Source organism: Dendrobates tinctorius, unplaced genomic scaffold (genome assembly GCF_039654945.1).
Source record: "Dendrobates tinctorius isolate UK_male_01 unplaced genomic scaffold, ASM3965494v1 ptg000097l, whole genome shotgun sequence".
NCBI classification, from domain to species: domain Eukaryota; kingdom Metazoa; phylum Chordata; class Amphibia; order Anura; family Dendrobatidae; genus Dendrobates; species Dendrobates tinctorius.
This window is the reverse complement of record NW_027361765.1, coordinates 5,423,412-5,451,345: the sequence shown is the minus strand read 5'-3', so window position 1 is coordinate 5,451,345 and position 27,934 is coordinate 5,423,412. Positions and strand designations below refer to the sequence as shown.

The following is a 27,934-nucleotide window of genomic DNA, read 5'->3' as shown; positions in this document are numbered from 1 at the left end:
GCATTAGCCATTTTTGAGACCCAACACGAAGCGCTTTGACAAAGGCACAACGCTTGAGTCAACAAGTAAAGTGTAAGGCTGGCCAGGCCATACGGGTGCATATTCGGGCCAATGACTTAGAGATACAGTGTAAGAAGAATGCTGAGGGCCTAGCTGCATTTGGTGACATGTTGCCAGTCCAACACCACAACATGTCCACATAGCCAAACTGATGTATGTATTTCCCCAGAATATGTACTTCTCCAATGTGCAGATGGTTTGTCAAATTTTGTACGTCAGAGTAAAGTGTTTGGCAACCCTGCTGAAATGCACATGCGAGTTCATGGTGAAAGACATAATTTGGGCGGACATGTGTGTGCCTTTTTTCCAACCAAAATCAAAACAGTTAGTTGTGGTTTGGCAACTGTTGAGCAACTAATTTGATGATGTGTATTGTTTACATTTCCACATGGAGTATTACCCCCCCAAAACCATTGATGATCAGGAGGACCATGTTGTGTGATGTTTGCTAAGGTTAGCAGATATAGTATTTATGGGAACACTGGTTATCCATGAACATTCCATTAGGTGGGTTCGCCCAGGGAAATGCCCCCTCTGGGCTATTGAAATAATGTATAAAACATTCACGGACACGCAGTCCCTAGTGCTCATACAATATACTTGCTTGTACTGGGAGCATAGTACATGCAATACCCACTATGCAGGCATAGGCTTGGTGCCTGGAAAAATTAGCCCAAGGGGCTTTCGAAAAAATGTATTAAAGAATAAAGGGCGCGTGGCCCATACAATATACTGGCTTTCAGTAAGAGAAATGCCCACTATGTAGGCATAGGCTTGGTGCCTCCAAAAATTGGCTCAAGGGGCTTGAGGAAAATTTTTTAAATAAAGCAGGGCGCGTGGCCCATACTAAATACTGGCTTGCAGTAAGAGAAATGCCCACTGTGTAGGCATAGGCTTGGTGCCTCCAAAAATTGGCTCAAGGGGCTTGAGGAAAATTTTTTAAATAAAGCAGGGCGCATGGCCCATACTAAATACTGGCTTGCGGTAAGAGAAATGCCCACTGTGTAGGCATAGGCTTGGTGCCTCCAAAAATTGGCTCAAGGGGCTTGAGGAAAATTTTTTAAATAAAGCAGGGCGCATGGCCCATACTAAATACTGGCTTGCGGTAAGAGAAATGCCCACTGTGTAGGCATAGGCTTGGTGCCTCCAAAAATTGGCTCAAGGGGCTTGAGGAAAATTTTTTAAATAAAGCAGGGCGCGTGGCCCATACTGAATACTGGCTTGGAGTAAGAGAAATGCCCACTGTGTAGGCATAGGCTTGGTGCCTCCAAAAATTGGCTCAAGGGGCTTGAGGAAAATTTTTTAAATAAAGCAGGGCGCATGGCCCATACTAAATACTGGCTTGCGGTAAGAGAAATGCCCACTGTGTAGGCATAGGCTTGGTGCCTCCAAAAATTGGCTCAAGGGGCTTGAGGAAAATTTTTTAAATAAAGCAGGGCGCGTGGCCCATACTAAATACTGGCTTGCAGTAATGCCCACTGTGTAGGCATAGGCTTGGTGCCTCCAAAAATTGGCTCAAGGGGCTTGAGGAAAATTTTTTTAAATAAAGCAGGGCGCATGGCCCATACTAAATACTGGCTTGCGGTAAGAGAAATGCCCACTGTGTAGGCATAGGCTTGGTGCCTCCAAAAATTGGCTCAAGGGGCTTGAGGAAAATTTTTTAAATAAAGCAGGGCGCGTGGCCCATACTAAATAATGGCTTGCAGTAAGAGAAGTGCCCACTGTGCAGGCATAGGCTTGGTGCCTTCAAAAATTAGCCCAAGGGGCTTTCGAAAAAATGTATTAAAGAATAAAGGGCGCGAGGCCCATACAATATACTGGCTTGCAGTAAGAGAAATGCCCACTATGTAGGCATAGGCTTGGTGACTCCAAAAATTGGCTCAAGGGGCTTGAGGAAAATTTTTTAAATAAAGCAGGGCGCATGGCCCATACTAAATACTGGCTTGCGGTAAGAGAAATGCCCACTGTGTAGGCATAGGCTTGGTGCCTCCAAAAATTGGCTCAAGGGGCTTGAGGAAAATTTTTTAAATAAAGCAGGGCGCGTGGCCCATACTAAATACTGGCTTGCGGTAAGAGAAATGCCCACTGTGTAGGCATAGGCTTGGTGCCTCCAAAAATTGGCTCAAGGGGCTTGAGGAAAATTTTTTAAATAAAGCAGGGCGCATGGCCCATACTAAATAATGGCTTGCAGTAAGAGAAGTGCCCACTGTGCAGGCATAGGCTTGGTGCCTCCAAAAATTAGCCCAAGGGGCTTTCGAAAAAATGTATTAAAGAATAAAGGGCGCGTGGCCCATACAATATACTGGCTTGCAGTAAGAGAAATGCCCACTATGTAGGCATAGGCTTGGTGCCTCCAAAAATTGGCTCAAGGGGCTTGAGGAAAATTTTTTAAATAAAGCAGGGCGCGTGGCCCATACTAAATACTGGCTTGCAGTAAGAGAAATGCCCACTGTGTAGGCATAGGCTTGGTGCCTGGAAAAATTAGCCCAAGGGGCTGTATGGAATTGGATGCAAATACACAACTCTGAAAAATCCTCACAAGTGGATGCACTTGTAAAGTAAAATTAATCAAACTGATTGTGTATTTGTGTTATAATGCAGCAAATGTTGCATGAACATTACTAATCAAAGTGACTGAGATGAGGGACATAGAGATATTTCAAGTTAGAAAAGGGCATAATGTTAAAAGCGCAATCTCACAATCCTAATAATCATGATTATGTTACCCTAGGTTTGGGTACTGTCGTCTGGAGGACTTAGGAACTGTGATGATATCCAGTCCTTGTTGAACTTTATGAGAGTCAGCCTGTCTTCATTTTCTGTAGTAAGGCGTGACCTTGTCTCAGTGACTATACCCCCAGCGGCACTGAAAACACGCTCTGATGTCACGCTAGCAGCTGGGCAGGCCAGCACCTCCAAGGCATACAAAGACAGCTCTGTCCAAGTGTGAAGCTTCGAAACCCAGTAATTAAAGGGTACAGATGGGTCGGTAAGGAAGCTGGTACTGTCACTGACATACTCGTTCACCATGTTTGACAATGTTTGTCTCCTTCTCAAGGTGACCGCATGCACACTGCGTTGCTGATTGGAAGGTCTGTTGAACATCGCCCAGTTGGTGGACATCTTACCCCCACCTCTTCTTGACATTGTGGGCGTTTGTGTCCCAACCAATTGCTGCTGTTGCAAACTGCTGCTACTTCGGTGTATAGCGGAGTCAGACGGTGATATTGTCATCAAATTCTCTACAACAAGACTCTTGAAATGATCCATAGTTAAGCCCCTTGGTGACTGCAACAGCAGCGACGGAAATTTATCTTTGTAGCGTGGGTCCAGAAATGTTGACAACCAGTAGAGGTTGCTGTCATAGATGTTAATGACGCGTGGATCTTGGGACAGACATTGAGACATGAAGTCAGCCATGTGTGCTAAGCTGTAAAGACTCATCTCTTCGGTTTCACCCGAATGATGGGCACTACGCATCATGGCCTCTAAATCTGTCTCCACCTCCTCCTCCTCCTCCTCTTCAGCCCACCCATGCTGTACCGACATAAAGCTGGGGTTGGGAGTACCATCAGGGTTCACATCAGTGCCACGGAACAAGAAATCTTCATCCTCATCACCCTCATCGCATTCTTCTTCCGGACCCAATGTTGCCTGCTGATGTTGGCTTGGCTGCCTAGGATCAGCGATGTTCAAATCTGGCTCCATAGCCATCCGCTGGGCCCTCAAAGCTTCTGTTTTCAGATTCATGAGGGATTCTTTGAGCAGACAGAGCATGGGGATGGTGAGACTGATAATCGACTGATCACCGCTGACAAGTTTGGTGCAGTAATCAAAGTTCTCCAGCACCTCACAAATGTCAGCGATCCAGACCCACTCCAGACCACTAAGGTGTCTTGTCTGACTTCCGGTGTGACGGGCATGTTGCAGCTGATATTCCGCTATTGCCCTCTGCTGCTCATTCAACCTTGCTATCATATGGAATGTAGAGTTCCAGCGTGTGGGCATGTCGCAAATTAGCCGGTGTTTGGGCAAATTCAATTGGTTTTGAAGGGCAGAAAGACTTCCAACCGCCGTGGAGGAATGTCGGAAATGGGCGCAAATTCTCCTCACCTTCTCTAGTAGGTCAGATAACTCGGGGTATGTTTTAAGGAATTTCTGAACTACTAGGTTCAGCACGTGAGCCATGCAAGGTACGTGTACAATGTTCCCAAGCTTCAGTGCCGCCACAAGGTTTCGACCGTTATCGCTGACAACAAGACCTGTTTGGAGTTGCAGTGGGACCAGCCACTCATCAGTCTGTTGCTTAAGACCTTTCCACAGCTCTGTTGCAGTGTGAGGTGTGTGACCTAGACAGATGAGCTTCAGAAGAGCCTGTTGTCGCCTTGCTGAAGCGCTACTGCAAAGCTCCCAACTTGGACGTGATATTGCGGGCAAGTCAGCAGTGGCAGAGGAAGTTGAAGAAGCCGATTGGGTACTGGACGTACAGTATATGATGAGGCGGACACCCGGAATGATGTTGTGCCCACTATTCGTGGAGTTGGTAGGATCTCACATGGTCCACTTTTAGAATTTGGGACACTCTCCACCAGGTTGATCCAGTGAGCCGTTAGTGATATGTATCTGCCCTGTCCACAAGTACTTGTCCATGTGTCCGTAGTTAAATGGACTTTGCCGGTTACAGCATTTGTTAGTGCACGCTTTAAGTTGTTTACCATGTGCTGGTGTAACGCGGGGACGGCACAACGTGAGAAAAAGTACCGGCTGGGAACGAGGTATCGTGGTGCTGCCACAGCCAACAACTCCCGAAAAGACTCTGTTCCCACAAGCCTAAACGGCAACATTTCGACAGCTAACAACTTAGCAATTTGAGCCGTCATTTGTTGAGAAAATGGGTGCGTCGATTGGAACTTCCGCTGCCTCTCATACAGCTGTGGCACAGACATCTGCACGTTTGGCGCAGACTGATAAGTGGCTTGACTACTGTCATGTCTGTCTTGTAACGCAGCTTCGGAGGAGTACGTCTGAGCATGACCTGCTGCATGAACACTAGATGGTGAAGGATGGATCTGAGGTGGAGTGGAAGTGTTGGGATCAGAAGCCACTGATTTTGAAACCTGACGGGCCGACCACTGAGTTGGGTGCTTAACAGACATGTGCTTATGCATACTGCTGGTGCTCAAGTTTCCTTTTCCCTGGCCTCTGCTTAGCCTTGCATAGCAGATGTTACAGATCACTACATTTGGTACTGATGGGCTATCCTTAAAAAATTCCCACACAAGGGCTTTTCGTCCTTTATGTTGTATTGGAGGCACAGGAGGATACCTCTGTCCAACACCAACTGTTGATACAGTTTGGGCAACAGTTGGTCCAGTTTGGGCAACAGTTGACACAATTTGGGCAACTGTTGTCACAGTTTGCCTTCTGGAGAAAGGAGTAAGCCTTGGTGCTTTTGGCGGTGGTACATAGCCACTTTCCTCCTCCGGGCTGCTCTGTTGGCTATGCATTCCAACAGTCCATGTTGGATCTGTGGTCTCATCATCAACCCCTTCCTCTTCAAAGTCTTCAGGATAACGTGACTGTTCAGGCTGGCCAGATGAGATGAGTGTCTCATCATCATCATCATCGTCGGCAACCTCCTGAGACGCTGTATGCCTTTGGTGAAAGTGGCTTTCTACAGTAAGAGGTGATTCCAAACTTTGTCCATGAATAGACCTTACGTCTTCTTCAAGTATCTCGTCAGGCAGTGACAAAGAAACTCCAGATTCAATCAGGGGCTGGTAAGAAGCAAATAAATCATCAGAGTGACCAAATTCGCGGTCACAATATTCCTCTGTCTGCCGATGGGTTGAGGAACTAGGAAGAGTTTGAGGATTGGATGACCTAAAGAAGAATATAATGCTGTCTGCAGAACCTGCAGGGCACAAATCAGATTATCTAAAGCTGAAAATGAACTGAGGCTTGCAAGAGATGTCAAAAGCAATAATAAAGGATTTTGGGGATATGTCAAAAGTAAAAGAAAAGTCAAAGATGCTATAGGATTTTTACAGGATGAAAATGATGAAATGGTAAGACAGGATGTTGAGAAGGCTGAACTTTTAAATTCCTATTTTGCATCTGTTTTCTCTCAGAAAGGAAATGCAACATCAACTGTTATTCACTGTCCTATTAAGGGAATAGAAGAATCCAGGATATCTATAAACAGAGAGATAGTGAGGAAACACTTAGCTAACCTAAATGAATTCAAGTCTCCAGGTCCAGATGAATTACACCCCAGAGTACTGAAGGAGATAGCAGAAGAAATTTTTGAACCCCTCTCCATAATCTTTGAAAATTCTTGGAGAACAGGAGAAGTGCCAGAAGACTGGAGAAGAGCAAATGTTGTTCCTATCTTCAAAAAGGGGAAGAAGGTGGACCCAGGCAACTATAGGCCGGTGAGTCTGACTTCTATACCAGGAAAGATCTTTGAACAAATTATTAAACAACATGTATGTCAATACCTGGATAAGAATGAAGTGATTAAACAGAGTCAGCATGGGTTTCTAACTAATAAGTCATGTCAGACTAACTTAATTTCCTTCTATGACGGTATCACTGATTGGGTGGATCAAGGAAATGCTGTAGATATAGTATATCTTGACTTCAGCAAAGCATTTGACAAAGTCTCTCATACAATCCTTATTGAAAAAATGACTAAGTATGGAATGGACAAGGCAACTGTTAGGTGGATTCATAACTGGCTTAGTGATCGGACCCAAAGAGTGGTCGTAAATGGCTGCACATCCAGTTGGAAGAATGTCTCAAGTGGGGTACCACAGGGCTCTGTCCTGGGCCCTGTATTGTTCAACATCTTTATCAACGATTTAGATGAAGGAATTGAGGGTAAACTGATTAAATTTGCTGATGACACAAAGCTAGGAGGGATAGCTAATACTAGAGAAGAGAGAGAGAGGATTCAAAAAGATTTAAATAAACTGGAGAAGTGGGCAGCAACTAACAGAATGGTTTTTAACAGGGAGAAATGCAAAGTACTACATCTGGGCAATAAAAATGAAAAAAGCATATATAGAATGGGAGGAATAGGGCTAAGTGACAGCACATGTGAAAAAGACTTGGGTATACTAATAGATCACAGACTGAATATGAGTCAACAGTGTGATGCAGCAGCAAAAAAGGCAAATGCAATTCTAGGATGTATTAACAGAAGCATACAGTCTAGATCACGTGAAGTCATTATTTCCCTCTACTCCTCTTTGGTCAGACCTCATCTGGAATATTGTGTCCAGTTTTGGGCACCACATTTTAAAAAAGACATCAACAAACTGGAGCAAGTTCAGAAAAGAGCGACCAGAATGGTGACCGGTCTGCAAACCCTGTCTTATGAGGAAAGGTTGCAGGATTTGGGAATGTTTAGTTTGCAAAAGAGAAGACTGAGAGGAGACTTAATAGCTGTCTACAAATATCTAAAGGGCTGTCACATTGTAGAAGGATCAACTTTATTCTCACTTGCACAAGGAAAGACTAGAAGCAATGGGATGAAACTGAATGGGAAGAGACACAGATTAGATATTAGAAAAAACTTTTTGACAGTTAGAGTGATCAATGAGTGGAACAGGCTGCCACGAGAAGTGGTGAGTTCTCCTTCAATGGAAGTCTTCAAACAGAGGCTGGACAGACATCTGACTGGGATGATTTAGCGAATCCTGCTTTGAGCAGGGGGTTGGACCAGATGGCCCAGGAGGTCCCTTCCAACTCGACGATTCTATGATTCTATGACCCTGTGTTGTCTGTAGCGACACTAGACCTAGTTGTCAAGGACGATTGTGTGCTGCAATAACCAGTGGTTGAGGTCTTGTCAGCCATCCAAGATGTAATCTGGTCTTGCTCTTCCGGCCTTAAGAGACGTTTTGGTTGAGTACTGGGAAATTTAGACAGAAGAAAGGTCGATCTATCAATCTTCTTCTGTCTACCTGTACCAGTGCCTTGTTTTGCATGACTGCCAAGACCACGACCTCGTCCCTGTCCCTTTGCAACCTCTTTTTTGGGAACTTGTTTTTTTTGGGACATTGTTGAGCAATGCAGATGTTAGCTGTAATAATCTGAACAATAATTAGCAGTTAATACTTGCTAATAGGAGGACAATCAAAGCTAGTGATGCGTATTGGCACAGCAGGAAGGTAACTTGCGTTCTATTAGCTGGTAGCAGAGAAGCCCTGCACTCTCCCTGAAAAAATTGTTCAGTGCGCAAAGGCAGTCACCTAGGTGGACTGTGGTGCTGTCTGCGTCACCGCTCTGGGGTGAAGTGCGTGCTGTAACTTAGCAGAGAAGCGACGCACTCTCCCTGAAAAAATTGTTTAGTGCACAAAGGCAGTCACCTAGGTGGACTGTGGTGCTGTCTGCGTCACCGCTCTGGGGTGAAGTGCGTGCTGTAACTTAGCAGAGAAGCGACGCACTCTCCCTGAAAAAATTGTTTAGTGCGCAAAGGCAGTCACCTAGGTGGACTGTGGTGCTGTCTGCGTCACCGCTCTGGGGTGAAGTGCGTGCTGTAACTTAGCAGAGAAGCGACGCACTCTCCCTGAAAAAATTGTTCAGTGCGCAAAGGCCTTCACCTAGGTGGACTGTGGTGCTGTCTGCGTCACCGCTCTGGGGTGAAGTGCGTGCTGTAACTTAGCAGAGAAGCGACGCACTCTCCCTGAAAAAATTGTTTAGTGCGCAAAGGCAGTCACCTAGGTGGACTGTGGTGCTGTCTGCGTCACCGCTCTGGGGTGAAGTGCGTGCTGTAACTTAGCAGAGAAGCGACGCACTCTCCCTGAAAAAATTGTTCAGTGCGCAAAGGCAGTCACCTAGGTGGACTGTGGTGCTGTCTGCGTCACCGCTCTGGGGTGAAGTGCGTGCTGTAACTTAGCAGAGAAGCAACGCACTCTCCCTGAAAAAATTGTTTAGTGCGCAAAGGCAGTCACCTAGGTGGACTGTGGTGCTGTCTGCGTCACCGCTCTGGGGTGAAGTGCGTGCTGTAACTTAGCAGAGAAGCAACGCACTCTCCCTGAAAAAATTGTTTAGTGCGCAAAGGCAGTCACCTAGGTGGACTGTGGTGCTGTCTGCGTCACCGCTCTGGGGTGAAGTGCGTGCTGTAACTTAGCAGAGAAGCGACGCACTCTCCCTGAAAAAATTGTTTAGTGCGCAAAGGCAGTCACCTAGGTGGACTGTGGTGCTGTCTGCGTCACCGCTCTGGGGTGAAGTGCGTGCTGTAACTTAGCAGAGAAGCGACGCACTCTCCCTGAAAAAATTGTTTAGTGCACAAAGGCAGTCACCTAGGTGGACTGTGGTGCTGTCTGCGTCACCGCTCTGGGGTGAAGTGCGTGCTGTAACTTAGCAGAGAAGCGACGCACTCTCCCTGAAAAAATTGTTCAGTGCGCAAAGGCAGTCACCTAGGTGGACTGTGGTGCTGTCTGCGTCACCGCTCTGGGGTGAAGTGCGTGCTGTAACTTAGCAGAGAAGCAACGCACTCTCCCTGAAAAAATTGTTTAGTGCGCAAAGGCAGTCACCTAGGTGGACTGTGGTGCTGTCTGCGTCACCGCTCTGGGGTGAAGTGCGTGCTGTAACTTAGCAGAGAAGCAACGCACTCTCCCTGAAAAAATTGTTTAGTGCGCAAAGGCAGTCACCTAGGTGGACTGTGGTGCTGTCTGCGTCACCGCTCTGGGGTGAAGTGCGTGCTGTAACTTAGCAGAGAAGCGACGCACTCTCCCTGAAAAAATTGTTTAGTGCACACAAGCAGGCAGCGTGCGTGCTATTAGCTGGTGGGATAGATAGCAGCAACGCACTGGTCTGCCACAGAAACAATAACGCTGCAGGGGTAAATATGACCCCAATAATATATGGTGGAAAAAAAAAGAAAATTTGCTCAGCTATGCTTCTGATTTCAGCTCTGATGGAAGCTGAGTGAGTAAGCTAAGCTCTGAGGATGGTGCTGTATGCACTGTAAGGCTGCTCCTGCCTTTCTCCCTGCCTACAGTCCTCTACAGTAGTCCTCCATCCTGGTAGTTCTGAAAAGAACTTTTGTGTTATATGTGAGGAATCTTGAGGTCCTACACTGACTAACAGTCCCTAGATCTGCTCTATGTCTCCAACTCGCCCTGCACTAGCTCAGATCGTCACAGGAATGTGCCCAAAATGGCGGGGGCAGGGTTTATATACAGCCTTGCCTGTGATACATGACATAGGCATCACGATGGACAGCAGCCAATCATAGTAGTGCTCTTCACAGTTTTCTCACCTAACAAACTAGGCTGTCTCTGAAAATTAACATATTCTGTATTCTGCGAGTCCCGAATACAGTATATAGGAGTCCTAGAATCGCTAAGACTTGCTGCTGACAGCGGGACACAAAATCGCTAAGAAACTAGGATTGCTTGTATTAAACTCTGAAAAAACTAGGATTGCCATTGATTTGCATTGGACTCGTTACTGTGCGAGTAATCGCTTGGAAACTCGCAGAGTACCGACTCCTGCGAGTCCCCTACTACTCGCAGAGTAACGAGTCCTAACGAGTAGATTCGCCCATCCCTAGAAGGCACATGTGCAGGCCCATCTGAAGTTTGCCAATGAACACCTGGATGATTCTGTGAGTGATTGGGAGAAGGTGCTGTGGTCAGATGAGATAAAAATTGAGGTATTTCGCATTAAATCAACTCGCCATGTTTGAAGAGAAATGCTGCCTATGACCCGAAGAACACCATCACCACTGTCAAGCATGGAGGTGGAAACATTATGTTTTGGGGTGTTTCTTTGCTAAGGGCACAGGACTACATCACTGCATCAATGGGAGAATGGATGGATGGATGGGAGAATGTAAAATCCTGAATGACAACCTCCTTTCCTCCGCAAGGACATTAAAAATGGGTTGTGGTTGGGTCTTCCAGCAAAACAATGACTCAAAACATATAGCCAATGCAACAAAGGAGTTCCTCAAAAAGAAGCATGTTAAGGACATGGAGTGGCCTAGCCAGTTCCCCGACCATAATCCCATAGAAACCTTATGGAAGGAGTTGAAGCTCCAAGTTGCCAAGTGAGAGCCCCAAAATCTTAATGATTTAGAGATGATCTGCAAAGAGGAGTGGACCAAGATTCCTCCTGACTAGTGTTGAGCATTCCGATACCGCAAGTATCGGGTATCGGCCGATATTAGCGGTATCGGAATTCCGATACTTAGTTCCGATACTTTTGTCATATCGGATTCCGGAATCGGAATCGGAAGTTCCCATCATGCTATGAGCCTGCTTGCTTTGATTAAGCCAATGGGAATCCTCCGAAGTGTGGGCACATCCTGTTAGGCATGTAGGCATGTTAACTATTGGCATGGCTGTGATTGGCTGCCGAAATGATGTCATGATGCACTATAAAAGCCACCGCAGCCGCCATTTCTGGTCACTCTGCTGTGAATTCAGTTAGGGACAGGCTGCTGTAGAAGACTGTGAGGGACAGTTAGAAATAGCGATTCCACCAAACATCTAGTGCTTTACCCAGGCTACATAAACCACCACTGTAGCCTTCTTTGCCCTAGCAGCAGTGTTCACAGCTGTCTGCAAGGGCTGTGTGAGTGCAGCTCACGCTGTGGAGTGGGTCCTGCAGCCACGTCAGGCTGTAGGCCACCCAGTGTGATCACTGCTGCCTCATACATCTTTTATTTTTTGAGCTGCATTTTTTACATAATTTCAATCTAGTGTGCTTCCATCCGTATCCATATACGTTGGTTGCAAACACTAGTAGTAGACAGCGGAGCCTTTCTGCAGCCTTTCAGTGCTAGTGTCCACTTTGCTGCACTGTTCACGGCTGTCTGAGAGGTCTCTGACTGTGTGTGAGTGCAGCTCACGCTGAGTAGTGTGTCCTGCAGCTACGTCTGGCTGTAGGACGCTCAGCGTGCGTCAGTGCCTCACACATATTTTTATTTGAGTGCAGCTCATTTTTTCTTCTATTAGTGTGCATCCATCCGTCTCCATCTACGGTGGTTGCAAACACTATATAGGAGTACACAGCGGAGCCTTTCTGCAGCCTGTCAGTGCCAGTGCCCACTTAGATGCACTGTTGACGGCTGTCTGAGAGGCCTCTGACTGTGTGTGAGTGCAGCTCACGCTGAGTAGAGTGTCCTGCAGCTACGTCTGGTTGTAGGACGCTCAACGTGCGTCACTGCCTCACACATATTTGTCTTTGAGTGCAGCTCATTTTTTCTTCTCCTATTAGTGTGCATCCATCCGTATCCATCAACATTGGTTGGTTGCAAACACTATATAGGAGTAGATAGAGGAGCCTTTTTTTCTGGCTTGTGCCCTGCCGGCGCAGCCAGATTAGTATTACCCAATTTTTTTGGAGCCTCATCTTTTGCATTGTAAGTTACCTGCCTGCATTGTAATAGCTCCAAAAAGTTGGTGATACTATCAGTTTCAATTCTTTGTTCACATACTTTGAGTTTGTTTCCAACAAAGAAACCACAAAAAAAGTTCACCAAACACTACATTTGGAACTTGTGTAGGCCACATCAGCTCCTATTAAAGTCTAGTCCACACACACACACTTCATAAAATTAGTGTTTCTTGTACCTGTAACCAGCTGTTCAGGAATAAGCACACTAAGGCCCCCCTTTGTACTTTTTTGCCTATCTTAAGCAGTCTTGCAAGATGAAGAAGGCAGGGAGTAAGGCGCGTGGGCGTGGGCGTGGAGTTTCAGCAGGGAGAGGACGTGGGGATTCTGCAGGGAGAGGACGTGGGGATTCTACAGGTAGAGGACGTGGGGATTCTGGGCCTGCTGCGGGCACCAGTGGATCAGCATCCCCCAGTTTTAGCAGGCAACAGTCCTTTATGCGCAGCTTTGTAGGACCTCAACGTACCCCACTGCTGCGGGAGGAACAAATTGAAGCCGTTGTCGGATGGATGGCAGCTAACGCATCGACTTCAATTACTTCCGCATCCTCTCAGGGTCAGAGCACCGAAGAGCAACCATCTGTCTCTTCACCACCTGCCAAAGTGCCCAGGCAGTCAGAGAGACATGGACAGGAGCCATCACAGTCTCTACTTCTGTTCTCGGAATCTGTTGGCTTGGAAAGAGGGGGCCAGCCAAGCAGCATTCCTGAATGTGAAGAAGAGGGAGTATGCAGTGATGCGCAACTTCTTTGTCCCTCTGAATCTGAAGAGGCGAGTGGGCCAGTGCCTATGGTCAGCACACCTCAGTACGCATCAGATGATGACGAGACTCAGTTGCCACTTTCTGGTGCGTACGTTGCTGGCGAGACAACCCCGGAGAAGCAGCTGTTTGAAGAGGGGAGGGAAGATGATGAGGTCCTTGACCCATCATGGCGTTAGCAACAGGAAGGTGGTGGGAGCAGCTCGGAGGAAGAGATTCCCCTACCGGCCAAAACAGGAGGCAGAGGGAGGGGGAAGACTTGGTTGCCTGTACCCTCCACTTCGGCACCCGTTAGGAGCATTCCTCCTTCCAAAGGCAAACCGGGCGCTCACAAGAGTTGCAGTGCGTGGTCCTTTTTTGACACAGTTGCAGATGACATTTGCTTTGTCAAATGCAAGCTGTGTCATCAGAGAGTCAAAAGAGGGAGAAATGTCAGCAACCTCAATACCACAAATATGTGGAAACATGTGCGCACCAAGCACGAGTTGGAGTTGCAGAGACACCCTGAAGACGTAGGCCAACGTACAGCACCACCTACCACCTCTTCAGTTCGTGTTGGGCCCTCTTCCTCCAGCTCACACACTGCTGGTTCGGCTTCCTCACAGGATCGCCAAGGAAGAACCTCTGCCACTGTTGTCCGGAGACCCTGTCAGATTACACCCATAGCAGCACGTTCCCATCCATCACAGCCATCGGTAGCACAGGCATGGGATAAAAGGCGCCCTTACTCGGCAAACCATCCCCGAGCACAGTCTCTGAATGCTGGCATTGCCAAACTTCTGGCAGTTGAAATGCTGTCATTCAGGCTGGTGGACACTGACACCTTCCGGGACTTAATGGCATTGGCAGTCCCCCAATACAACGTGCCCAGCCGCTTTTATTTCAGCAGGCGAGCCGACCCTGCCCTGCAGAAACATGTTGAGGGCAAAATAAAACATGCTCTACTAAACGCCGTTAGTAGCAAGGTCCACCTGACCACCGATGCGTGGACCAGTAACCATGGACAGGGACGATACCTTTCCCTCACTGCCCACTGGGTCAATGTTGTGGAGCCGGGTACGGATCTGGAGAGTGGCGCTGTACGTGTTCTTCCAACGCCACGGATTGCAGGACTCCAGTCTGTACACATAGACTCCTCCTCCTACTCAAGTTCCTCAGAAACAGCAGAGCAGGAGCCTGTTACGACCGATATGAGCACAGCCGTGGCCAAACGTCAACAGGCTGTACTCAAATTAATTTCTTTGGGGAATCGAAGCCACACAGCGCAGGAGCTCTGGAATGCTATCAAGCTGGAGAGCGATGTGTGGTTTGGGCCAGTGAATCTCCAGCCGGGCTTGGTAGTGTGTGACAATGGCCGAAATCTGGTGGCAGCTCTTGGCCTAGGCAACCTCACACACATCCCATATCTGGCACATGTTCTTAACTTGGTCGTGCAGAGCTTTCTGAGGGACTATCCGGATCTTGCTGCACTGTTGCACAAGGTCCGCATAGAGTGCGCTCACTTGCGACGTTCCAGCACGGCAAGATCGCGCCTCGCTGCTCTGCAGCGACGATTTGGCCTTCCGGAACATCGCATCATATGTGACCTACCCACCCGGTGGAATTCAACGTTACATATGTTGGAGCGGTTGTGTGAGCAGCAGGCAGCAGTCATGGAGTACCAGCTGCATCAGGCGCAAACAAGTCGCACTGTGCGCCGTTCACACTTCAGCACCATTGAGTGGGCCTCTATGAAGGACATCTGCCTCGTTTTGCGTGCCTTCGATGAATCCACGCGGATGGCGAGTGCAGATGATGCACTAGTCAGCATGACTGTCCCCCTTATCTGCCTGCTTCAACAAACACTGCAAGCACTAAGGGATGAGGTTTCAGAAGAGGTGGAGGATGAGGAGTCCCAAATGCCATCTGCTTCTGGACAGTCTGCGCTATGTGTTTCCTCACAAAGGCCTAGGCAGGGGACACTTTGTGAGGAGGATGAGGAGGAGTCGATGGAGGAGGAAGACATCTCTCCAGAGGAGGGAGGTACACAAACCTCTACTCAGTATGTACAGCGAGGGTGGGGTGATGCAGAGCAGGCCGAGGTCACGCCTCAAACAGGGGACAGCGGTTCTTTGGCAGTTGGGAGTCTGCAGCACATGGTTGATTTCATGCTGCAGTGCCTGAGAAACGAACGCCGCATCGCCCACATTCTCGTCTCGGCTGATTATTGGGTGTACACCCTCCTAGATCCTCGCTACCGGGACAGCGTACAAAGGCTCATACCAACGTTGAACCGGGAGCGTAAAATGCGGGAGTACGAAGAGTCACTGGTGCAGTCCATAATGTTTTCCATTCCACCCGACAGCATTGTTGCTAGTGCTTTACAAAGCAGCTCTGTGCGTCGAGGCAGTGGAGGAAACTCTGCACAAAGAGGGAGCAGAGGCAGCGCCGCAGCACAAGGCAAGACCACTATGGCCCAAATGTGGCAAAGTTTTGTGTGTCCACCACAATTGTCTACACCAACAGCGACGCCTCGAGTCAGCAGGAGGCAACGCTTCCGTCAGATGGTGTCAGACTACATGTCTTGCCCTGTCGCTGTACTCCCAGATGGCTCTTCCCCCTTCAAGTTTTGGGTCTCTAAGCTGGATACATGGCCAGAGCTTAGCCAGTATGCATTGGAGGTGCTGGCTTGCCCTGCTGCCAGTGTATTATCGGAACGTGTCTTTAGTGCCGCAGGTGGTGTACTAACAGACCGTCGCACGCGACTATCTTCCGATAATGTTGACCGGCTGACTTTTCTGAAAATGAACAAGGCCTGGATCTCCAAAGACTTTGCCATTCCTCTTACAGACTAAATTAGTGGTTGGCAACTGTATCCAGGTCTGCTGGTGTGTTCATTTTTCTACCACCTGAACTATAATCCCTGTGCTTCAACACAGCCAGTTGTCGCTCAGATGTGTCGTCTGCACAGAGAAACACACTAGCTCCTGTGTTAGTGGGGTTCAGTAATGCCAGCTGATCCCCTGCTGTGTGGACGGCAAAGTCACCAGCTCCATCAACATTCAAACCACTACTGATTTTTAACCGTGCCCAACTTAGGTCTCTGGCTCCACTGTCTCTACTATTTCCCCTGACCTCCAACCCCGCCATCTACATCTCTGAAGTGGCGTCAGCACAATCTACACTTGTTCCTGTGTTCCTGTGGCTCAGTCCCATCAGTTTATCCCCTGATGTGTGTCCGGCAAGGTCTCCTGCTCTGTCCACATTCCCATAACCAGTAGTGGGAATGAGGACAGAGCTGGCGAACTTGCCGGACAAACATCAGGGGATCAACTGACGGGACTGAGCACCAGTAACACAGGAACAAGTGTAGATTGTGCTGACGCCACTTCAGAGATGTAGCTGGCGGAGTTGGAGGCCAGGGTAAATAGTAGAGACAGTGGAGCCAGAGGCCTAAGTGGAGCATGGTTAGAATCAGTAGTAGTCCACAACCTCCATAAAAACCGCTGCCCATTGGCCTCTGCATGAGGCATGCGTAATCCTGGGCTCCAACAGCGTCAGTTGGTGTTCAGAAGTGTCGTCTCCACAGAGCCAAACACATTCGTTCAAGTGTTAGTGGGTTTCAGCACTGCCAGCTGTTCCCCTGCTGTGGAGATGGCAAGTCTCCTGCTGCCTTCACCTGCCAAAATCCAGTAGGCCCCAGCCTGCTCCTCGCCTAATCCTGGGCTCCAACAGCGTCAGTTGGTGTTCAGAAGTGTCATCTCCACAGAGCCAAACACATTCGTTAGAGTGTTAGTGGGGTTCAGCACTGCCAGCTGTTCCCCTGCTGTGGAGATGGCAAGTCTCCTGCTGCCTTCACCTGCCAAAATCCAGTAGGCCCCAGCCTGCTCCTCGCCTAATCCTGGGCTCCAACAGCGTCAGTTGGTGTTCAGAAGTGTCGTCTCCACAGAGCCAAACACATTCGTTCAAGTGTTAGTGGGTTTCAGCACTGCCAGCTGTTCCCCTGCTGTGGAGATGGCAAGTCTCCTGCTGCCTTCACCTGCCAAAATCCAGTAGGCCCCAGCCTGCTCCTCGCCTAATCCTGGGCTCCAACAGCGTCAGTTGGTGTTCAGAAGTGTCGTCTCCACAGAGCCAAACACATTCGTTAGAGTGTTAGTGGGGTTCAGCACTGCCAGCTGTTCCCCTGCTGTGGAGATGGCAAGTCTCCTGCTGCCTTCACCTGCCAAAATCCAGTAGGCCCCAGCCTGCTCCACGCCTAATCCTGGGCTCCAACAGCGTCAGTTGGTGTTCAGAAGTGTCGTCTCCACAGAGCCAAACACATTCGTTCAAGTGTTAGTGGGGTTCATCATTGCCAGCTGATCCCCTGCTGTGGAGATGGCAGTCTCTCCTGCTGTCTCCGCATTCCAAAGACAGTAGGCCTCTGCCTACACCCTCCTATTTCCTGGGCTTCAACTCAGCCAGTTGTAGCTCGGAAGTGCCGTCCACACGGAAAGAGATACTTGCTCCCGTGTCTCAGTGGGGTTCAGTAACGTCAGCTGATCCCCTGCTTTGTGGATGGCAGTCTCTCCTGCTGTCACCTAATTCAAAATACAGTAGGCCTCTGCCTACACCCTCCTATTTCCTGGGCTTCAACACAGCCAGTTGTAGTTCGGAAGTGCCGTCCACACGGAAAGAGATACTTGCTCCCGTGTCTCAGTGGGGTTCAGTAATGTCAGCTGATCCCCTGCTGTGTGGATGGCAGTCTCTCCTGCTGTCACCTCATTCAAAATACAGTAGGCCTCTGCCTACACCCTCCTATTTCCTGGGCTTCAACACAGCCAGTTGTAGTTCGGAAGTGCCGTCCACACGGAAAGAGATACTTGCTCCCGTGTCTCAGTGGGGTTCAGTAATGTCAGCTGATCCCCTGCTGTGTGGATGGCAGTCTCTCCTGCTGTCACCTCATTCAAAATACAGTAGGCCTCTGCCTACACCCTCCTATTTCCTGGGCTTCAACACAGCCAGTTGTAGCTCGGAAGTGCCGTCCACACGGAAAGAGATACTTGCTCCCGTGTCTCAGTGGGGTTCAGTAACATCAGCTGATCCCCTGCTTTGTGGATGGCAGTCTCTCCTGCTGTCACCTCATTCAAAATACAGTAGGCCTCTGCCTACACCCTCCTATTTCCTGGGCTTCAACACAGCCAGTTGTAGTTCGGAAGTGCCGTCCACACGGAAAGAGATACTTGCTCCCGTGTCTCAGTGGGGTTCAGTAATGTCAGCTGATCCCCTGCTGTGTGGATGGCAGTCTCTCCTGCTGTCACCTCATTCAAAATACAGTAGGCCTCTGCCTACACCCTCCTATTTCCTGGGCTTCAACACAGCCAGTTGTAGTTCGGAAGTGCCGTCCACACGGAAAGAGATACTTGCTCCCGTGTCTCAGTGGGGTTCAGTAACGTCAGCTGATCCCCTGCTGTGTGGATGGCAGTCTCTCCTGCTGTCACCTCATTCAAAATACAGTAGGCCTCTGCCTACACCCTCCTATTTCCTGGGCTTCAACACAGCCAGTTGTAGTTCGGAAGTGCCGTCCACGCGGAAAGAGATACTTGCTCCCGTGTCTCAGTGGGGTTCAGTAACGTCAGCTGATCCCCTGCTGTGTGGATGGCAGTCTCTCCTGCTGTCACCTCATTCAAAATACAGTAGGCCTCTGCCTACACCCTCCTATTTCCTGGGCTTCAACACAGCCAGTTGTAGTTCGGAAGTGCCGTCCACACGGAAAGAGATACTTGCTCCCGTGTCTCATTGGGGTTCAGTAACGTCAGCTGATCCCCTGCTGTGTGGATGGCAGTCTCTCCTGCTGTCACCTCATTCAAAATACAGTAGGCCTCTGCCTACACCCTCCTATTTACTGGGCTTCAACACAGCCAGTTGTAGTTCGGAAGTGCCGTCCACACGGAAAGAGATACTTGCTCCCGTGTCTCAGTGGGGTTCAGTAATGTCAGCTGATCCCCTGCTGTGTGGATGGCAGTCTCTCCTGCTGTCACCTCATTCAAAATACAGTAGGCCTCTGCCTACACCCTCCTATTTCCTGGGCTTCAACACAGCCAGTTGTAGCTCGGAAGTGCCGTCCACACGGAAAGAGATACTTGCTCCCGTGTCTCAGTGGGGTTCAGTAACGTCAGCTGATCCCCTGCTTTGTGGATGGCAGTCTCTCCTGCTGTCACCTCATTCAAAATACAGTAGGCCTCTGCCTACACCCTCCTATTTCCTGGGCTTCAACACAGCCAGTTGTAGTTCGGAAGTGCCATCCACACGGAAAGAGATACTTGCTCCCGTGTCTCAGTGGGGTTCAGTAACGTCAGCTGATCCCCTGCTGTGTGGATGGCAGTCTCTCCTGCTGTCACCTCATTCAAAATACAGTAGGCCTCTGCCTACACCCTCCTATTTCCTGGGCTTCAACACAGCCAGTTGTAGTTCGGAAGTGCCGTCCACACGGAAAGAGATACTTGCTCCCGTGTCTCAGTGGGGTTCAGTAACGTCAGCTGATCCCCTGCTGTGTGGATGGCAGTCTCTCCTGCTGTCACCTCATTCAAAATACAGTAGGCCTCTGCCTACACCCTCCTATTTCCTGGGCTTCAACACAGCCAGTTGTAGTTCGGAAGTGTCGTCCACACGGAAAGAGATACTTGCTCCCGTGTCTCAGTGGGGTTCAGTAACGTCAGCTGATCCCCTGCTGTGTGGATGGCAGTCTCTCCTGCTGTCACCTCATTCAAAATACAGTAGGCCTCTGCCTACACCCTCCTATTTCCTGGGCTTCAACACAGCCAGTTGTAGTTCGGAAGTGTCGTCCACACGGAAAGAGATACTTGCTCCCGTGTCTCAGTGGGGTTCAGTAATGTCAGCTGATCCCCTGCTGTGTGGATGGCAGTCTCTCCTGCTGTCTCCGCATTCCAAAGACAGTAGGCCTCTGCCTACACCCTGCTATTTCCTGGGCTTCAACACAGACAGTTGTAGCTCGGAAGTGCCGTCCACACGGAAAGAGACACTTGCTGCCGTGCTCAGTTATGGGAATGTGGACAGAGCAGGCGACATTGCCGGACACACATCAGGGGATTAACTGACCGGACTGAACACCTGTAACACAGGAACAAGTGTGGATTGTGCAGACGCCACTTCGGAGCTGTAACTGGCGGGGTTGGAGGACAGGGGAAATACGAAAATCAGTGAAGCCACAGGCCTAAGTGGAGCTTGGTTCAAATTAGTAGTCTACAACCGATCTTAAAATTTCTTCAATGCAGCCTCAGCCTGCTCCGTGCTTGTCCCTGGGCTTCAACACAGCCAGTTGTTGCTCGGAAGTGCTGTCTTCACAGAGTAAAACACTAGCTCCTGTGTTTGTGGGGTTCAGTAACGTCAGCTGTTCCCCTGCTGTTTTGATGGCAATCTGTCCTGCTGCCTCCCAATTGACAGCACATCAGGCCTCAGCCTGCTAAGTGCTTGTCCTGGGCTCCAACATCGCCAGTTGCTGCTCATAACTGACTTTGGCACGGGTACTCCCTCCTGCCCAGCTTGGTTCCAGCCCTGCCTGCTGTTTCCGGGAAGTGTCAATGTCAGTTTGCCACCCCAAGTTGCCATGTCGTGTTGCGGTTGGGTTAGCCGAGGCTAGGGTGCCAGCAGTTTAGGTGCTTCCTATGTGGACTGCGGGTTCTGGTAAGAAAGGCTTGTTCCATAGTGCCAGTAGGACAAGCACCCCCTGTAGGACTGTGTGATTCGGTAACTGCGGCCAGCTTGCGGCATGCCAACTTTGCTTTTCAGGGGTAACTTCTGATACCCCTCCGGGTTCCAGCACCGTCAGCTGGTTCTCGTCAGAGCCTTTGGCCTAGGTGCCTCCATCTCGGTATCCGAGTTCCGGCAACGTCTGCTGGTCCTTGGTAGTGCTTTGTAGCACAGGTACTTCCTGCTTAGTAACCGGGTTCCAGCACCGTCAGCTGGTCCTCGGTTGTGCCATTGGCTCTTATTCCTTCTGCTGCCCCTCCGGGTGCCAGCACTGTCAGCTGGTCCTCGCTATTTCCATTTGCTCTTGCAGCTTATGCTACCCCTCCGGGTTCCAGCACCGTCAGCTGGTTCTCGTCAGAGCCTTTGGCCTAGGTGCCTCCATCTCGGTATCCGAGTTCCGGCAACGTCTGCTGGTCCTTGGTAGTGCTTTGTAGCACAGGTACCTCCTGCTTAGTAACCGGGTTCCAGCACCGTCAGCTGGTCCTCGGTTGTGCCATTGGCTCTTATTCCTTCTGCTGCCCCTCCGGGTGCCAGCACTGTCAGCTGGTCCTCGCTATTTCCATTTGCTCTTGCAGCTTATGCTACCCCTCCGGGTTCCAGCACCGTCAGCTGGTTCTCGTCAGAGCCTTTGGCCTAGGTGCCTCCATCTCGGTATCCGAGTTTCGGCAACGTCTGCTGGTCCTTGGTAGTGCTTTGTAGCACAGGTACCTCCTGCTTAGTAACCGGGTTCCAGCACCGTCAGCTTGTCCTCGGTAGTGCCATTGGCTCTTGTTCCTTCTGCTGCCCCTCCGGGTGCCAGTACCGTCAGCTGGTTCAAGAGGACAAAGAACAGGAAGACAACCACCAAGATGCAGAACAACAAGAGAGAGAAGACAAAGAAGCATAAAAAAAACAAAGCAGAAGAACATTAAGCATAAGACTAATACTCTGAGCAAATGATATTATCTTATTTATAAGCAGAAGAAGACTAAGCAGTGTATGGGGGTGAGTCCATTCCTCCTCGTGGTGCCCCTGGAAAAGGCCTGCTGCTGCAGGCCAAACTGAACGCGGACAAATCCTGTTGTAAATCTTTTGTGACAGGCAGAACGGAAGGTGTAAACTTCTAACTTTTCTAGATAACAACTACAGGAATGCCTGACACAAACAAGAATATGATGAAGAAGAATAGGAAGAAGATGAAGAAGTTGAATATGTAGAATAATAATTGTTGAATAAGAAGAATATGAAGAATGTAAGAAAAGGAAGAAGAAGAAGAAGAATGTAAAAAAAGGAAGTAGAAGAATTTAAAAAAGGAAGAAGAAGAAGAATGTAAAAAAAGGAATAAGAAGAAGAATGTAAAAAAAGGAAGAAGAAGAAGAATGTAAAAAAAGGAAGTAGAAGAATGTAAAAAAAGGAAGAAGAAGAAGAAGAAGAATGTAAAAAAAGGAATAAGAAGAAGAAGAAGAAGGTAAAAAAAGGAAGAAGAATAAGAAAGAAGAAGAAAGAAGAAAGAAGAAGAAGACATACATGTCTGGCAAAATATAAATGAGGCTAACATAGTCAATATCTTTGTAACTCCTAACATCTTTAAAAAAAAAGTTTAATTCCTGCTATTCCATTTGATTGGGCTAAACCTCTATGGCTTTAATGTCTCCTCCACCTCCCACAATACATTCTACATTATTCTTAGTTGTTTTTCTTCATGTAGAATTAACCTACAAGGAAAGAAAGGGTTTTTTTTAATTCCGATATTTTGGCCCCATTGACTTGCATTGGTTCCCGGTATCGGAATCGGCGATGCCGATACTTTTTTTTAAGATCGGCCGATCCATTCCGATCCGATATTTTCAAGTATCGGCTGGTATCGCTCAACTCTACTCCTGACATGTGCGCAAACTACATCATCAACTACAAAAAACATCTGACTGCTGTTCTTTCCAACAAAGGTTTTGCCTCCAAGTATTAAGTCTTGTTTTTCCAGAGGGATCAAATACTTATTTCTCACTGCAAGATGCAAATAAATTTATATAATTTATAGAATGTGATTTTCTGGATTTTATATTTGATATTCTATCTCTCAATGTTAAAGTTAACCTACCCTTAAAATTATAGACTGTTCAAGTCTTTGTCAGATAGCAAACTTACAAAATCATCAAGAGATCAAATAATTATTTCCTCCACTGTATATGATTGTTTGGTTTATCAATGGGACTGATGCTAATAATACAGAGGAAAAGACTGAAATATAAATGCAGGTAATAGATGGTTAACCTCTTTCTACTGTTACACCATACATAGAATAGGTGAGGAGTAGTGTTGAGCATTCTGATACCGCAAGTATCGGGTTTCGGCCGATACTTGCTGTATCGGAATTCCGATACCGACATCCGATATTTTTTCAATATCGGGCATCGGAATCGGAAGTTCAAAGTTGATTGACAGCCGAAATGACATCATCATGATGCGCGGTGTGTGCGCATCATGATGCGCCGTCATTTCGGGCCTTCCGGGGGTCTCTGCCGGCCTGCCGGGGGGCTGTGCCGGCCTGCCGGGGGGCTGTGTGGACTGCCCAGGGTCTGTACCGGCCTGCCGGGGGGCTGTGCCGGCCTGCCGGTGGTCTGTGCACCCTGTGGGGGTCTGTACCGGCCTGCCGGGGGGCTGTGCCGGCCTGCCGGGGGGCTGTGCAGGCTCCGGTGGTCTGTGCAGGCATTGTCCGATGGGACTACAAGTCCCATCGGGCGATGCCTGCTACCATGACAGTGATTGACACATTAGCCAATGATGGGACAGTAGTAGTCCCATCATCCGGCTAATGTGTTAAATGTAAAAAAAAAAAAAAATAAAAATACTACATACATACATACTACATGCATGCTACATACATACTACATGCTACATACATAGTACATACATACTACATGCTACATACTACATGCATGCTACATGCTACATATATACTACATACATACTACATATATACTACATGCATGCTACATACATACTACATGCTACATACATACTACATGCTACATACATACTACATATATACTACATGCATGCTACATACATACTACATGCTACATACATACTACATACATACTACATATATACTACATGCATGCTACATACATACTACATACATACTACATGCATGCTACATACATACTACATACATACTACATATATACTACATGCATGCTACATACATACTACATGCTACATACATACTACATACATACTACATATATACTACATGCATGCTACATACATACTACATGCTACATATATACTACATGCATGCTACATACATACTACATGCTACATACATACTACATACATACTACATACATACTACATGCTACATACATACTACATGCATGCTACATACATACTACATGCTACATACATACTACATACATGCTACATGCATGCTACATACAATACATTCATACAATACATACATAGACATACAGTACATATAACATAGAGTAACATACTTACCAATACTTGTCACATTGTTCCCCGAAGCCATTGTCTTTTACGGAATAAATATTAACATAACAAACCACAAAAATACTCACCCATGATCCGAAGCAGTCCACGAGTGTGTCCCACGACGATCTTGGGTAGAGAACTGCAGCATCAGCTGATGCTGCCGCTCTCTACGGGCTGCAGGAATCCAATGACGGAAGGTAGGTATCCTTCCGCACTGTATTCCTCCGCCACTTGAAAAAAAAAGTCCCTAGTCTCACTTTGACTAGGGACTTTTTTTTTCAAGTGGCGGAGGAATACAGTGCGGAAGGATACCTACCTTCCGTCATTGGATTCCTGCAGCCCGTAGAGAGCGGCAGCATCAGCTGATGCTGCAGTTCTCTACCCAAGATCGTCGTGGGACACACTCGTGGACTGCTTCGGATCATGGGTGAGTATTTTTGTGGTTTGTTATGTTAATATTTATTCCGTAAAAGACAATGGCTTCGGGGAACAATGAGACAAGTATTGGTAAGTATGTTACTCTATGTTATATGTACTGTATGTCTATGTATGTATTGTATGAATGTATTGTATGTAGCATGCATGTAGTATGTATGTAGTATGTATGTAGCATGTATGTAGTATGTATGTAGCATGTAGTATGTATGTAGCATGCATGTAGTATGTATGTAGTATGTATGTAGCATGTAGTATGTATGTAGCATGCATGTAGCATGCATGTAGTATGTATGTAGTATGTATGTAGCATGTAGTATGTATGTAGCATGCATGTAGTATATATGAAGTATGTATGTAGTATATATGTAGCATGTAGCATGCATGTAGTATATATGTAATATGTATGTAGTATGTATGTAGCATGTAGTATGTATGTAGCATGCATGTAGTATATATGTACTATGTATGTAGCATGTAGTATGTATGTAGCATGCATGTAGTATGTATGTATGTAGTATTTTTTTTTTTTTTTTTTACATTTAAGTAACACATTAGCCGGATGATGGGACTACTACTGTCCCATCATTGGCTAATGTGTCAATCACTGTCATGGTAGCAGGCATCGCCCGATGGGACTTGTAGTCCCATCGGACGATGCCTGCACAGCCCCCCGGAGCCTGCACAGCCCCCCGGCAGGCCGGCACAGCCCCCCGGCAGGCCGGCACAGACCACCGGCAGGCCGGTACAGACCCCCACAGGGTGCACAGACCACCGGCAGGCCGGCACAGCCCCCCGGCAGGCCGGTACAGACCCCGGGCAGTCCGCACAGCCCACCGGCAGGCCGGCACAGCCCCCCGGCAGGCCGGCAGAGACCCCCGGAAGGCCCGTACAGACCCCCGAGAGGCTGTACAAGGGCAGGAAAGGGTTTTTCCAATTCCGATACTGGAAGTCTCATAGACTTGAATGGGACTTCCGGTATCGGCATCGGCGATACCGATACTTTTTTTAAAGATCGGCCGATCCATTCCGATCCGATATTTTGAAGTATCGGACGGTATCGCTCAACTCTAGTGAGGAGGTAAACTATTGTGTTTTTTGCTAACACTCACAAGTCAAACACTGGAAAGGGGCATCTTCTATTATGATATTGCCATTCTGTTCAGTATATTGAGGGATCTTACTGTAGTAAATTGCTGTACTGCTATTTTTATAAATTATCTGAAATGTATTGAATATCCACTTACATGTAAAACTCCAGAGGTCTGCATGGAAAAGCCAAGTATAAATCCACCCAAACTTCAAATTCATTCTGAAAAGAAAGAAAAGTTAATAAAAATATAGTGAATAATGATGAGCGAGTATTCTCATTGCTCGGGTTTTCCCGAGCATGCTCGGATGGTCACTGAGTATTTGGAAGTGCTCAGAGATTCAGTTTCTGTCACCGCAGCTGCATGATTTGTGGCTACTTGACAGCTTGAATACATGTGGGGATTGCCTATTTGTTAGGGAATTCCGAAATGTATTCAAGCTGTCTAGTAGCCACAAATCATGCAGCTGCAGTGGCAGAAACGAAATCTCCGAGCACATCCAAATACTTGGAGATCACCCGAGCATGCTCGGGAAAACCCGAGCAACGAGTATACTCGCTCATTGCTAATAGTGAACAATATTGACAGGTGATCAATAGCCACTGCTCGATACTTGATATAGCGTTCGGTTGCTCGATCAAGTACTGAGCAGTGCTGACTATCGCAAGGTGCTCGAGTCCCTCATTTTAATCTGAGCTGCGCAGCTATAGTCTCTATCTCGTCAGTTGCATGACTGCTTCATCTCATTCCTACCCATCAAGTACAGGTCTCCCAGAAAATTGCTCGACTGCTTCATTAACCTACATTGTGCTCGATACTCAAGTTGAGCACCCAAGCAGTCTGACATGCACAATTGTAAACTGTGTACAGATGTGTAAGTGGTGGTCAACCTGTGGCCTTTGGACCTCGTTTGGCCTCTACTACTTCTGTTTCCACCCATGTTCTGCTGGACAAAGATTGATTGTTGTCAGAAAAAGCAAAATAATCTTGTAGATGCGGTACCTTTAAAGGCTAACAAAAATAAAATTAAATAATGTGATGTTACTAGAGTTGAGCGAAACAGGTCGACCAGATTCATATGTCACCGACTTATGGCAAAGTCGAGTTTCGCCTACCGAAACCCGACCACAGCATAAAGTCGGTCATGCGGTCGGCAAAATGAGCGCCAAAGTCGAATTTCCTAGAATGCTTGCACATGACTTTTTTCAGCCACTGAGCAAGGCCGTACACTGTGGGCAATGAGATGACATGTGCAGCGTCCGGACAGAGAGAGAGAGTTTTTGCGCACTTTAAAAAAGTGGTCCGGCATGTAGGTGTGTTTACTGTCCTCCACTCCCTGCCGACTTTGCATCCCCATTGACTTGCATTGGGTTTCGTGTTTCAGTTGGACCTCCGACTTTCTCTGATAGTCGGCCAATTTCGTTTGACTCGACTTTTGAGAAGGTCGGGTTTCATGAAACCCGACTCGACCCTAAAAAAGGCAAAGTCGCTCATCTCTAGATGTTACAAAGCAAGCTTTTGAGACTACTTAGGCTTCGTCAATCATATTGTTTATTGTATGATATCAACAAGATTATTATTGTGTTCTGATCCTCTGAACAATGTCTCTGCTTTTTGCTCGTGTGTGCTGGAGCAAAGAGATCGTGATTGTGTACACCAAATCTGCTGAATTGAGCCCACTGTAGCAAATATGGTGATTGAATATTGTATATTATTATTATGTTTCCTTGAAAAGTATTTAAAAATGCTGGAAATGAACAATGAGTTGTGATAAAGAAATACTGAAGGAAATTTAAGTGTTATGTCATTTTTCTGCATTTCATAAAAAGTGATCACAACATTTCATGTACCCCCAAATGGAACCAATAAAGATGATAGCTCGCATTCTGAAAACAAGCTGTCATATAACTCTCAAAAGAAAAATAAATAAGTGTACAGAAACTTTGGTTTGGAATTCTTTATCCATTATTCTAAAA

The 27,934-nt window shown here is 47.6% G+C and overlaps 1 protein-coding gene across 1 annotated transcript in view; it reads right to left on the bottom strand.

Annotated features, from left to right (window-relative positions):
- Positions 1-27,934, bottom strand: part of LOC141098900 (dual oxidase 1-like) — a 354,647-nt gene that overhangs the window by 290,708 nt on the left and 36,005 nt on the right. Inside the window, exon 2 of the mRNA XM_073586871.1 lies at positions 26,115-26,179. Within this exon, the coding sequence (XP_073442972.1) occupies positions 26,115-26,178 (64 nt within the window). The 5' untranslated portion in view covers position 26,179. The remainder of the gene's footprint in view (positions 1-26,114; positions 26,180-27,934) is intronic.